This window comes from Eumetopias jubatus, unplaced genomic scaffold, assembly GCF_037043125.1.
Source record: "Eumetopias jubatus isolate StellerSeaLion01/CBP00866 unplaced genomic scaffold, mEumJub1_p1.0 scaffold_1, whole genome shotgun sequence".
NCBI classification, from domain to species: Eukaryota; Metazoa; Chordata; class Mammalia; order Carnivora; family Otariidae; genus Eumetopias; species Eumetopias jubatus.
In genome coordinates, this window is record NW_028274807.1 from 84,444,682 (window position 1) to 84,457,783 (window position 13,102).

The 13,102-nt window shown below is 34.5% G+C and overlaps 1 protein-coding gene across 4 annotated transcripts in view; it reads right to left on the reverse strand.

The window, feature by feature from the left end:
• FXR1 (FMR1 autosomal homolog 1) overlaps nt 1–13,102 on the reverse strand; it is a 58,518-nt gene that overhangs the window by 10,087 nt on the left and 35,329 nt on the right. For 2 of the 4 annotated variants that reach the window (XM_028100962.2, XM_028100965.2), the window contains exons 9-13: nt 12,828–12,906; nt 9,114–9,223; nt 3,924–4,010; nt 2,476–2,533; nt 2,326–2,388 (exon numbers count right to left, since the gene is read on the reverse strand). In XM_028100962.2, coding sequence (XP_027956763.1) covers nt 2,326–2,388; nt 2,476–2,533; nt 3,924–4,010; nt 9,114–9,223; nt 12,828–12,906 — 397 coding nt within the window. Of the gene's footprint in view, nt 1–2,325; nt 2,534–3,923; nt 4,011–9,113; nt 9,224–12,827; nt 12,907–13,102 lie in introns of all 4 variants that reach the window. The other 2 variants (XM_028100961.2, XM_028100963.2) reach the window with 1 other exon arrangement.

A 13,102-nucleotide genomic window follows, 5' to 3' on the forward strand; every position in this document is an offset into this window, starting at 1 on the left:
ATTTAACTCAGCATCACAAGCAAGGAAATTCTTCCTAAACTTTAAGCTTCATCTAGTATTCTAAATACTTAAAGGGGGTGGTCTGAAACATAAATAAGGTTTCAGTAGGTAAGACAGATACTAAAGTAAAAAACAAAAAGGGCTGAATTGGCTAGTGCTCTTGCTTTAGTCATATTAAATAAAGCTTAAATGTTTCTGGGATGGCAAAAGGGACTTTGCAGATGTGATAAGATTAAGGATATTTAAGTGGGAAGATTATCATGGATTATCCAGGTGAGGCCAAACTAATCATACAAATCTCAGCTGCAGAGAACCAAAGAGCAGAACTATGAAGTCACTAGCTTTACAAGAAAGAGGGAGTCATATGCAAAAGGAACTTCTCTAGAAGTTCATGGATCCAAAAAAATTTTTTAAGTAGCTCTAAAAATGATTCATGAAACTAATCCAATTTTTAATGACTCCAACAAATAAAACCTGTTTTTAACAGAATTGCAAATCAGATTTTCCCCTAAAAAATTCTAAAATCACTCCTGAAGATACTTCACATCCTTTTCAATGTTCATGTACACTAAACCTAATAGCTAAAGTAGCGTATTTTATCAACTCCAACATGCCATCCATTCATTTTAAAGACATATTTTGTGTGCCATTAAAAAAAATGTTGCCCATTAGCTTTAAAATATCATTCATTCTAAGGAACATACCAACTTCAGGGACATCATGACAAATGTTTCTTATACAACTTATAAATTATCACCTAAATATCCTGATATTAAGTAGGTAAGAGAACATCTATAACCAAATTTAAATGGTTTTTCTCTCAAGTCCACTTAAATTCAATAGCTATTTCAAGAAATGCACTACTACCAGTCCGCAACGTTTCAGAGGTAAGAGTGCCATCTACTGAACAACTTGCATAACTTTCTTCAATCCAGATGATACTCCTCTACCACTCATAAAAACTTACTAACTCATAAAAATTTTACCTACTGTCAACAAAGGCATTTTGCAGAAGACTGGCCTCAACAATAAGCTGACTTCCCACAAAGGCCTATAAAAGTCTTCAATGAATTTCATCCTATCAACCAAAAAACTAAATCTGATTATCTGTACTAGTAATTTGTGCCTCTAGAATCATTCAATGTAATTTTTCTTTAATTACTGGTTAGTTGTCTTTTGTATTAAATGTATTTTCAGGAAATACAGTAGTACTTCACAATTTTCTGCCCTTCATATGCTAAACACTTTACTAGAATTTTGTTTTTCAGTTTCAACAGTTAACTTTAAATAATAAAAACTATCAAGAAATGAGAACGTGGAAATACATGAAAGGGAAGGGATAATTAACCTTTCAGCTCTACAACAAATGAAAGGACAAATTTAATATAATTCTGGCATCATTAGATGATCCTTCAAACATGAAATCTGGGTGTGGAATCTGCACTCTGTAAGCTTTTATGTTTATCCATTTTCCCTAAATGCCTTCTATTTTGGAAAAGGCTTATGAATTATTTTTCTAAAGTAGTTAGGATGAGCAGAGAGGTATGGAGAAAGGAGAAGGAAATAGAAAGGGAAGACAACAAGGGAAGACAAAAATCAGGTCACTGCTAAGATCCAAGTCCAAATGCAGAAAAATGGAACAACTCCAAAGCTGAAGAAGAATAAGTGAAAATTTAGGATTAGAAAATTGTTGACCACCACCATCCACTGGCCCCCTCCTATATGGGTTAAGGCCCCATCCTCACACTGAAATACATTTTAGAAAAATGTTCATTTATAAAATGTTAATTTGGTTCCGGCTTTTTAAAAAGTCCTCATTTTAGTGAAATGTTACTTCATAAAATAATTCCAGATATGAGATATTTATATTCAAAACTGCCAAGAGAGCCAATAAAGTATATTTTATAAAGCTAGTACAGATGTACTATACACAACCTTAGCACACTGATTAGCATTATTTTTCATTTTTACTTTTCCTAGAGTAGGCTAAAGAGATTCCTAGCAGTATTATCACCATTACTAGATTTTGATATGTATACATTTTTGTATACATGTATATACAAATGCCACCTATATTTATTCTAAATTATTTAAAATAAACATGATCATGAACTGCCAACTTAACAAAAACATGTCTGATCTCATTACAAAGCTGCATGATCATATATCTTTCACTGTCATTAATATGAAGTATGCCTTCACTACCATAGACATAGCTCAAAACTATCTCCTGCCCCCAAAGCCAAGACAGAGCAACGAATAATAACGAGAAAAAAGTTTTGAAGTGCCTAAACTAAAACAACTAACAAAAAATTGTTTTTTTACCATAACCGGAGGTGTAATTAGGGCCCCGACGACCTCTGCCTCTTCCACTATAAGACCTAGAACCTTGTACAGAAGAGACGGTACTTTCATCAGTGGCATATCCTTTTTCTTTTTCAGGCCCTCTGGTGGAAGAAGGTCTGAAACCCATACCAATCTGTCGTAGCTGTTCATCAATCTGTAGGCGTTCCATTCTTAGCTGTTCTACTTCCTATAAGCAAAACAAAAAAGGGTAAATATTCTATGTTGTACCATTTTTACCTTCTTAAAGCCTACAGTTAAAGCTATACTCCCTACCAATGAAAGTAGCTGTGATCTTGGCCAATTATTTGGTAAAATACAACTGTGTACCTAGTAAATACAATTCACAAGGTCATTTGCTGACTCAATTCACTGAACATTTACTGAATACTTCAGCGAGCACTAAGTATGCTAAGTGCTACAAACATACAATATAGAAAAAGACAAGGACTCTCCACCTTCAAGGGTATGTTTAACAGACAAGCATTAAAATAAACTATCTGCTGGTGCTTACAGGGCCAAAACAAATGTTTCTTATGCTAGAGCAATATTCAAAGTTTGCGTTTAACTTCCTGGCATGAATGAATGAACTAACGGTTTGTTAAATAGCGAATAATTACACAATATTACCAGATCCAGCCTTCAAGAAATTAAAACTCTGATTAAGTGAGATACAGGTGCCATGTATGAGAGGGACTATTAAGCTACTTTTCCATCAAAACAGTGACACCTGAGTTGTGGCCTACATGAACTAGGAGACTGGGTCATTCAGAAACCGAGGTCATTACAGAATGTGAAGGTAAGGCGACCAGACAAAGCTTCTGGCTAAGTAGTAATAGAGTACTGGAAGATAAAGCATGGGCTTTAAAATGCCAGACTGAATTGAGATTTATAAACATGAGTTTTAAAAGAATGACATCATGTGTGCTTTCAAAATATTAACGTAACAGCAATGATATGAGTGATTAAAAGGACTAAAACCTACTAGAGACAGAACAGTTGAGGATATTAGAAGAGAAACTTAATAATAAAAGATAAAGTAGAAAATGACAATTGCAACTTTTAATAATTTATGGGCCATTTCTTTTTTCAAATCTTTGCTCTTTATTTATCAACTCAAATAGACTATCTTAAAAATAATGGTTAAGAATTACCAAATTATGTCTATGGGGTATCACCTCTGATTCAAATACCAGTTACAAAGAAAGCCCATCTTACTCCCTGCCCTATTTGCATTTAAAACATCAAGGTAAAAACAAAATGGTTTCAGTATAGCACATGTATATACATAAGGTGAGGACAGTCAAATCACAGGAACATAAGTGTGACCATTTCTTAAACAGTAAGGAAAGAATGTCAAAGTTCAGAGAAAAAGAGAAACAATGTGCATTAAGGCCAATCATTTTATTATGGCAAACAGATCTTTTACTCCTGAATTCTCAAGTAGGAGAACAGGGTAAATCTGAAGCTGAATTAAAAAAATATTTAATGATTTGAAATTTAATATGAATATAAAATTGATGTATTTTGCAGTTTAACATATGAAGCAACAATGATATGAATGTGAACAGTATACAAACCTTTAGATAAGCAATATGATACTCTAAAAGAACTTGCACATTTCCGATGCTTTCTTTAGTGCCAACAAATACAAATGGAACCATACCCTGTAAGAAAACACAACATCCTCAGTATTTCATATTTTAACAAAGTCTAGCCTAAATTTCACATACCAATATATAATTTGGAAAACTTTTCTAAAAATACAGCAATTTATATCTACTAAAATTCAAAATTTAAAAATAAACTGCTGGGCACCTGGGTGGCTCAGTCGTTAAGCATCTGCCTTCGGCTCAGGTCATGATCCCCGGGTCCTGGGATCGAGTCCCGCCTTCGGGCTCCCTGCTCAGTCTGCTTCTCCCTTTCCCACTCCCCCCTGCTTGTGTTCCCTCTCTCACTGTGTCTGTCAAATAAATAAAATCTTTAAAAAATAAAAATAAAAAAATAAACTGCTAAGAAAAAAATCAGTGTAATTTGAAATACTGAGGTTTTCAATAACTTATTGTATTTGCCCTACAATTTAAGTATGCCAAAAATTTAAATTACCTTTAAAATAACCAGTTTATATAAGATTTTCTAATTCCTAATTCAGTCTTTCTCCATATATAAACCGCCTTTTAATGAAATTTTCCTTCAAACTGGTATAAATTTATAGACCAGATAGATCACGTTGGTAGTGATGGCTTTAAAAAGGTAAAGCACATTAGGGAGGTTATCCCTAATACGTGCTCACATAACAAAACTGTCAATGTTGTATATTGGAAGTAGTGCTTCCTGACCATTAACAGTGTAACGTACAGAGTACAAATATTTACACCATGTAAAATAAAGGAATTACTGATATGGGCAAATATTTAGTCACCAATATTAAAGCCAATCAAAGGATTAATTTTGCTGAATTATAAAGAAATACACTTCTACCTTCCTAATGGCTAAGGAAAAAAGGAGTAGAGCCTAAATAAACTTCCCCAGGCAGATTCAGTGTCTCATTTTCTTGATTCTACAGATGAGTTCCTAACAGCTATTCAAACAGATTGGCTTAAGAGGGCATGAAAAAAAGGACTATAACTGAAGCTTAAGAAGTAAGAAGTCTTGACTCTGTCCTCAGGAATTCATGGGCAGGTAAGAAAGACAGCAAAGTGAATGAAAGATGGAGGATTAAAAAAGATCTAAAATATTTTAAGCACATACCATATTTCTAGGAGTATATTATTCTTCACCTGTATCTTATTTAATATTCATTAAAAAGTAACTTTAAGAAACACTCCAATTAAAAAAAAAAACTCCAACAATTTTACAGTTGAGAAAGCAATTTGCCCCAAAGTCATACAATTAGCAAATGAGCCAGCCAATTTCATATCCACTTACCTAATTCCAAGTAACAATCACTTGTCACTTGCCCCAATATACACTAATGAAAAAGGATAAATAAAATCCCTAAAGGCAATCACAATCTCAGAAAAGATACTAAACATTCCTGCAATAATCTTACTGCACAGCATTAGTGGTTATCAATGAAAAACACAGCAATATTAAGTAGAATGTGGATTATGCCATCCCAAATGTGGAAACTTAGGGGAACTCCTAAGAACATTATTAAAGTAAATGTTAAAAACAAACAAAATTTTACCAAGGAGGTAAAGAAGGAAAAGTCATTCCAGACAGACGATCTGTAAGGAGAGTAAGAGAAATACAATGCCTTGACCCTGAAGTTGAGATGCTATCACCAATAGTTACCTCCAAAGAAAAGTACAGTTAAGAATGCAACCTTAAAGACATATTTTATGGAATACTTTAATGGCTACTATAGAGCCATAATAAAAAATTTGAAAAGTAAATGATTAATACTCAATATACAAATTTGTTTCTAAGAGTTATTTCCATGAAATTTCTAGATTTTTTTTTTTTAAGATTTTATTTGTCAGAGGGAGGGAGAGGGAGAACAAGCAGGAAGCGAGCAGCAGACAGAGGGAGAAGCAGGCTCCCTGCCGAGCAAGGAGCCCGAAGTGGGACTCAATCCCAGGACCCTGGGATCATGACCTGAGCCGAAGGCAGATGTTTAACCAGCTGAGCCACCCCGGTGCCCCGAAATTTCTAGATTTTTTAAAAAATGCTAAACACTGGTTACTTATATTTAACAGATTGCACTGACACTACCAACTAGCACTTGGGAAAAATAAAGCAGGATCCCTGGTTCCTAATACCTTACAAGCGCCCCCAAAAATTTATTGGAGTGAAAAATTTACATACTTTTTTTTTTTAAAGATTTTATTTATTTATCTGAGAGAGAGAGAATGAGAGACAGAGAGCATGAGAGGGAAGAGGGCCAGAGGGAGAAGCAGACTCCCCGCCGAGCAGGGAGCCCGACGCGGGACTCGATCCCGGGACTCCAGGATCATGACCTGAGCCGAAGGCAGTCGCGCAACCAACTGAGCCGCCCAGGCGCCCCTAAAAATTTACATACTTTTAAAAAACCTGGAGAATGAAATATAAATGGGTCTCTAAATGATCTACATGTAGGAAAGATCCCGCCAAGCAGGACACAAAATGCAAGTCTTAAGTCATAAAGCAAAAGCCTTAAAAAAATTCCAACATAAACTTATATTGGGGGGAAATAATCAAGGAAAAAGAGTATTTGCTACAAATATAAAAAGACAAAAGACTAGCTTCCTTAAAATGCAAAAGTTCTAACAACTTATTAATAAAGGCAAAAAATATACAAAAGACAAGCTGCTTAACAGAAAAATTAAAATGTCTTTTAAGCATATGGAGAGAGAACATGTACACTGGAATGGCACTAATTAAAAGTTTGATAAAACTCTGTAATGGCAAGTATGTGGAAAATAGACCCATTTCCGACACTGGTGGAAAGAATGTGTGGGAAAGGGCGCCCGGGTGGCTCAGTTGGTGAAGCGACTGCCTTCGGCTCAGGTCATGATCCTGGAGTCCCAGAATCGAGTCCCGCATCAGGCTCCCTGCTCAGCAAGGAGCCTGCTTCTCCCTCTAACCCTCCCCCCCCCATGTACTCTCTCTCTCTCTCTCATTCTCACTCTCTCAAAATAAATAAATCTTAAAAAAAAAAAAAAAAGAATGTGTGGGAAAACTAAGATCTAAATATTTAAATGCCTTTTACCCTTTGATCTAAAAAACCCATCCCAGAATTTACTCTCCAGTGGTTAAGGGATATTTGCTGCAGCATTGTTTTTAGTAGCAAAACAAAAACATTAAAAGGCAACCAGCAACAGGCTAAAATCTCTAAGACACAATGGAGAGAGGAGACACACAGACAGGACATAGATACACATTTACTTTTCACACTATATCCTTCTGTGCTATTCTAACTTTTACATTAAGTGTATTTCTTTTACAGTGAAAAGCTCAAATCCAATCTTAAAAACGGATTGAAAATACTGAGCATCTAACTCTGTACACTTCATTGAGCTAGAGAAAAACAGAGAATATGGGAATTCAGACTTTATTTCTTGATTTCAGAGTTCATAATGTGGCTTGGTGAGATAACAAAAAATATAAGGTTGAGAGAAAAATCATTAAATACACAATTACATAGACAGTAACTGCTATGACACATAGGTGGGAAAGGTCATCTCAGGCTCAAGGTGGGTCACCAAAGACTTCAGCATAAACCAGTTATAAACAGTCTGTCAGGGGATTTAGACAGCTTAAATTATGAAATGGTGGCCCCAAATAAGTGAATACCAACCTTCAAATTTGTTTTAACATGCAATGTTCTGAAAATTTTTAAATTTTGTATATTATAGGTTTCCAACTTCTCTTATCAAAAGATATAGCAACCAGATTAAAGCTAAGCAGCATCTGCTTCTTTTATAGAAAGAGACCATGTACCCTCCCTATGTGTATCTTGTATATCCCAACCAGAAACCAAGTAATCTGCTTGGTTTCTATAAGCATTTAAGTTTCTTAACCCTGACACAGAAATGGGGGTAACAATAACCAAAACTACAAACAGTAAAGTTAAGTTCTTATTTATGAAGACAGACTTAGAAGAATTAGCTTTGCAACAAAATGTTAAACACTGGAAAGCAACTAGGGATAAAACAAACTAAGAGTAGCTACTCATATCAAGCTAAGAAATTTATAGTTGACTCATATAATGGTCCTGACCAATAAACACCTTGATGTCCAGACCACTTTTATGGAGTGGTTGTATGCCAAATGGATCACCATTCTTTTATACATTAAATAGGGGGTATAAAGAAAGGGGAAAGTGTGAATTTTTATGACACCTCGATTTTAATCCTCTTCAGGAGGGAGGGTTGCTTCAAAGTAAAGGTTATTTGAGATTTATAGCAATTTTGGAAGCAGTGTAGGATGAAACAAATCTCAGCCACAAGTACTCATTTCTGTAATACTAAGTCCTATGTTAATCGTTTTGTTTGCTTTGCCTCTACGTTCTAATTAAAAGGAATAAAGGAAGTGGCTCCCTAACAGACATCTTTACAACATCCAATACTTGATGTGAGGTTATCTGAGCTAATCTTTCTTTTAAAGAAAACGCATTCTTTCCAACAGGCTAGTAAGCAAGAATCTATTGTGCAAAACTGAAGCTGCTTCCCGAGAGATAATATGGGAGGAAAATCCTTGCCTTATATTCATTCATAGGCATACAAAGTTTAAGCCACTGGAGCCAACAAAGTAAGAGATCCTTCAAGTTATGGATGAGGAGTAAAGAACAGTATTATAGACAGAACATGAACATGTAAGGAGACGGAAAAAGAAATTTCAGAAAGTTCGTGTCACAATAACAACACAAAATATTAAAGATTTCAGTTAAGAAATGATCAGTGTTTTCAGATTCTAAAAAAGGTTAAGTACACAGTTACTTACTAAGAATTCCTTTATAACAAACTTAAGTACAAAAAAGAACTGTTAAAATTCTCAAATTGAAACCATTTTATCAAAAATTGGCTTTTTACTGAAGTACTGAGAAACCAATCAAGATCCCACGGCCCACAATTGAAAGATGACTTGTGGATTCCTTAAGCACAGAAAGCAATATTGTGAGGAATAAAATTAAAAAAAAGAAAAAAATCCACTGCATCAGACTGTAAGTAGTTCACTAGTTAAAACTCATCAAAATGATTTCCAAAATATAAAAAAACATTATAAATCAACCAGGAACAGAACACGATTTAAAAAGGGGGGGATTAAATTACATTTTAAATACTTACATCTTCTCTAGGTAGTTTATTTTCATTGTCTCCTTCAATTCTCACCCGAACCACACCAGATTTGTCCACTATTTCCTGAATGACTTTGCCATTTTTTCCAATTACTTTTCCTTTAATAAGAGAAAAAAATATAACAGTAAGTTAAAACCAATACTGTTATCCTTCCAACACTAGCCCAAATAATTTGACTTGCTATCAAATTAAAAAATCAAGCAAATCTCCATCTTTTTATACTCTCAACATATTCACCCTGAGGACTACGGAGGAATTTTATCCTTGGTCTGAAAAACTTCCTTCTCTTCAGAGTGCCTAAGGCTATTATTAACTAGGATTGACAATGTTACTCACATGTAAGTCATTTTCCAAGTCTAGAACATTTTTTAATGTGCTCTACCATCATTTCTATATTTTTAAAATATCAATGTAACCCATTCCAAAACTTTGTGGACATATAAAGGCAAAAGAAACTTATTTTGGCACTGTTAACAAATTCAATCTTGCTTTCATATTCAAGGTGCTATTCGTCCAAAACACACCTATTAACTTGAAGATACTTTTAAAATGAATACTCTCCTTCAATGAAATGTTTACGTTTAACATTTTTGACCAAGTTTTTAAGTACTTCATAGCTATACAAATACATATAGTATGTATATGTTAATGCTGTCTTCCTAGGTATGAAATACAATATATTGACATAAATTCCAAATTATTTACCTTCTCCACACTTAACATTTAAGTGTGTCAAACAGCAGTTACTGAGTATCCAATAACTAAAAGAGAAACTAAAAGGGGGGGACAGGAAATTCTCTCCCCCTTAGGAACTTACAGCAAACTAGTAAAATAGCAAAGCAGTAATAGATAGTGTTACCTGGTAAAAGAAGTAAATATTCACAGGTAACCTTCCCCGTATGAAATAGATGTATCCCTTATAAAAGTTACTAAGTCCAAATCCCTCATTCTTTTTTAAATCAGCAATCTATTTCCAGAATAAATTAATTTCAGTTGAAAGGGGTTAAAATGGGAGTTAATTCCTATTGCATGCTTGAAAAAACAAGTTTCCATTAAAGAATAAATAAGGGAACAACAGCAAGAGTAAATGGGTCAGTACAGCAAAGACACCATTACAGGATTTTCTATCCCTATTCTCAAACCTCCTTCCCCATTAATAACCCTAAGTTTAAAAGCAGCAGCAACTGAACAGGTAAAAAGAAAAAAATAAGAGTAGGACAGGGAATTCACATGATGTAGGTCTTCTCTGAGCAGCCCTAGCAGCAGTATATAAAAGCAACCTTCATTGTTAACACAGTGAAGCTCAAGCAGCAACTCCATCCTTGACCCTGCTAAAAATAAGCAAATGTCTTTTCGAAAATACAAAAATCAGACTGATATATCATAATCCCTCCCCCAGAATCTTTGCCCCTTCCTTCTATGAACTATACCAGTGGTGAGTGTACATCCATCACCCTTCTGGGGTCTGTGGCAGGGACCTACCTGAAAGTTTTATTTAGTCCCACCAGAGACCGTCAATATTTTAAATGATCATTTCCATTAAATTCCAAAGCATATTGACAAACTGAAGCAGACCTGTAGTATAAATTGAGCACTGAGCATAAATGCTGAAGGGACAGAGTAAAGAAGTGATTAAGGAAGGCTTCCAGGAGGTGAAAAGTTTCAGTTTATTTTTAAATCAACGTTCATATAATAATTTTCTTTTGACTTAGGAGGGGTGGCTATGGTCAGGGGTCTAGAACTCTTAGAACCCGAATGTGTAAGAGAATTCTCTTGAACTTACCCACCAAGTAGTCCTCATTCCCTTTTACTCCTCAGTCCACTTTTTCTTTTTCACTTGGACTAAGAATGTACTATTTTTCAAAAGACTGCTTCACCCATAAAACATTTTGGAGGGAAATGTATTATTATATACAACAACCAAGAAATCATTACACTACCTCTGAGTATTTCACCAACATATAATAGTTGCTGCTAATGTGTATTTTCCGAAGAGTCCCAAATAACCCACATCACCAAAGCGAACCAAGACAAGAGTAGAAGAAAAGAGACATGACAAGTACATCATTGCACAGACAAATGAATAAAGAGAAGAACCAGAGAACTACAAATATACCCAATTTCCTTATTTCTGAAATATCAGGAATTTTTACTCAAAATTAACACTATCACAAACTCTGTAAGACCAAGGCTCTCTTCTATAGAATTGTTGGGCTGGAAAGAACCCGGATTTCCTTTCACACCCTCATCTCCAAATCAGTTTTACAAGTGAAGAAACCTAAGTTAAATCTGTTATGTAAAGCAGCAACCACAATGTTACTACCAACAGGTGTCAATAATTGTGATTTAAAGAAAATAGGGGATTCGTTTTCAAAAGCAGCCTGTTAAAGGTGACTTCATTTGAGAATGATGAACATTTGATATTTTGTACCTTAATATTTGTTAGAATTATACAAAAACTCTTCAAGCTTATACTTAATTTTAACATCTCATCTCTCCAGCAGTTCAACCTACAGTGAACAAGAACCAATAAAATGGAGCTTACTTATCTGGCACTATGTCATACCTGTCCAAATGCTTGGGAGAAGAGACAAACTAATAGTTGAATACCAAGAAACTGTCCAAGTTCTTCTTCCAGAGTATGCTAACTTGTTACTAGTCAAAACAAGCATCTTTTTAAAGTGGAAGTTTTGATGTGTTTTCTATTAAGGTTTTTTTTTTTTTTGAAACAGGATTTGACAACTAGAACACCTATAGCAAAAAAAGTCATTTCCAAAAGGCAAAACAGGCCTAACTGTATATAAATGGAGCCCAAGAGGCTCTGTTTCAATAAGGTCAAAAAACTCATCAGACACAGCAATGGACAAAAACTCAAGCCCCTCCTAGTAAATGTCTCTGCTTTATGTTAATGCTTACTTTTCAAGGTTTAGGATAATCACAGGATTTACTTAATACATGACCAAAATTTTTCCATTTGTCTCAAACAGCATTTAAAAGGACAGATAACACCAATGTAGGGAATATTAATAACAAAGCTATTAAACAACTCACCCAAGCTATAAAGCTCCTTTAACTACAGCTTCAAACTCAAAATTCTGTCACTTTAACTTATAGCCCATGGGTTCATAATTTCCATAATGGTGTCAGAAACTTAATAGTGAATCCTCCCCTTCTATCATCATCACCATTCTTCTCTCCTGCCCATGACTTCTTACCTTATTCTATGCCTTTGCAACAACCAATTATTATTTATTCAGGGCCTACTGTGTAGAAGTTTATTACCCTATTGTTAGTCCACTCTTACTTTTTCTTCTGCACTAAACAAAAGAAAAAAAAATCACAAACACCTTCTAAAAAAATACCATGACAATTTTGATGGACATATGAGTGATAAAAAAAAAACATTAAGTGAATAAGAAGAGCAAGCCCAAGGGGTGAAATGGCTTTTAAGAAATGTAATGACAAACTGTTATAAAAATCATGGGTCATATTAGTGAGGCACCCTGTACAGAAGGAAATATCTTTACTTTTTGTTACGATAATAACGAGATACAAGTCACATACATCACTAAAAAATTAAAAGTACGGCTATCAAATGCTCCATGTAACTATAAATACGGTATCAGACAAGATTAAATTTCAATTAAATTGTTGTATAATTAATAACATTTAACTTATTTAACATTTAGTAGAAATACCTACCAACAAGATTCCTAGGAACCTGAATAAAATCCTCCACAAATTCCAAGAAACCTCTAGCCTTTTTTACAGCATCAGCACTCTGCAGGAGAAAATAAACATAAAATATAACCCTGAAGAAAACCCCAATCCAAAAAAAAAACAAAAACAAAAAAAACAACCCACACAAGAAATGAGAAATTCTGATTTATTATGCTCTAGTACAAGATTCTGCTCAGCCCACTAAAGTGACATTTCAGGTCAAGTAATTCATGAAGTGCTTTAAAAAAAAAAAAAAA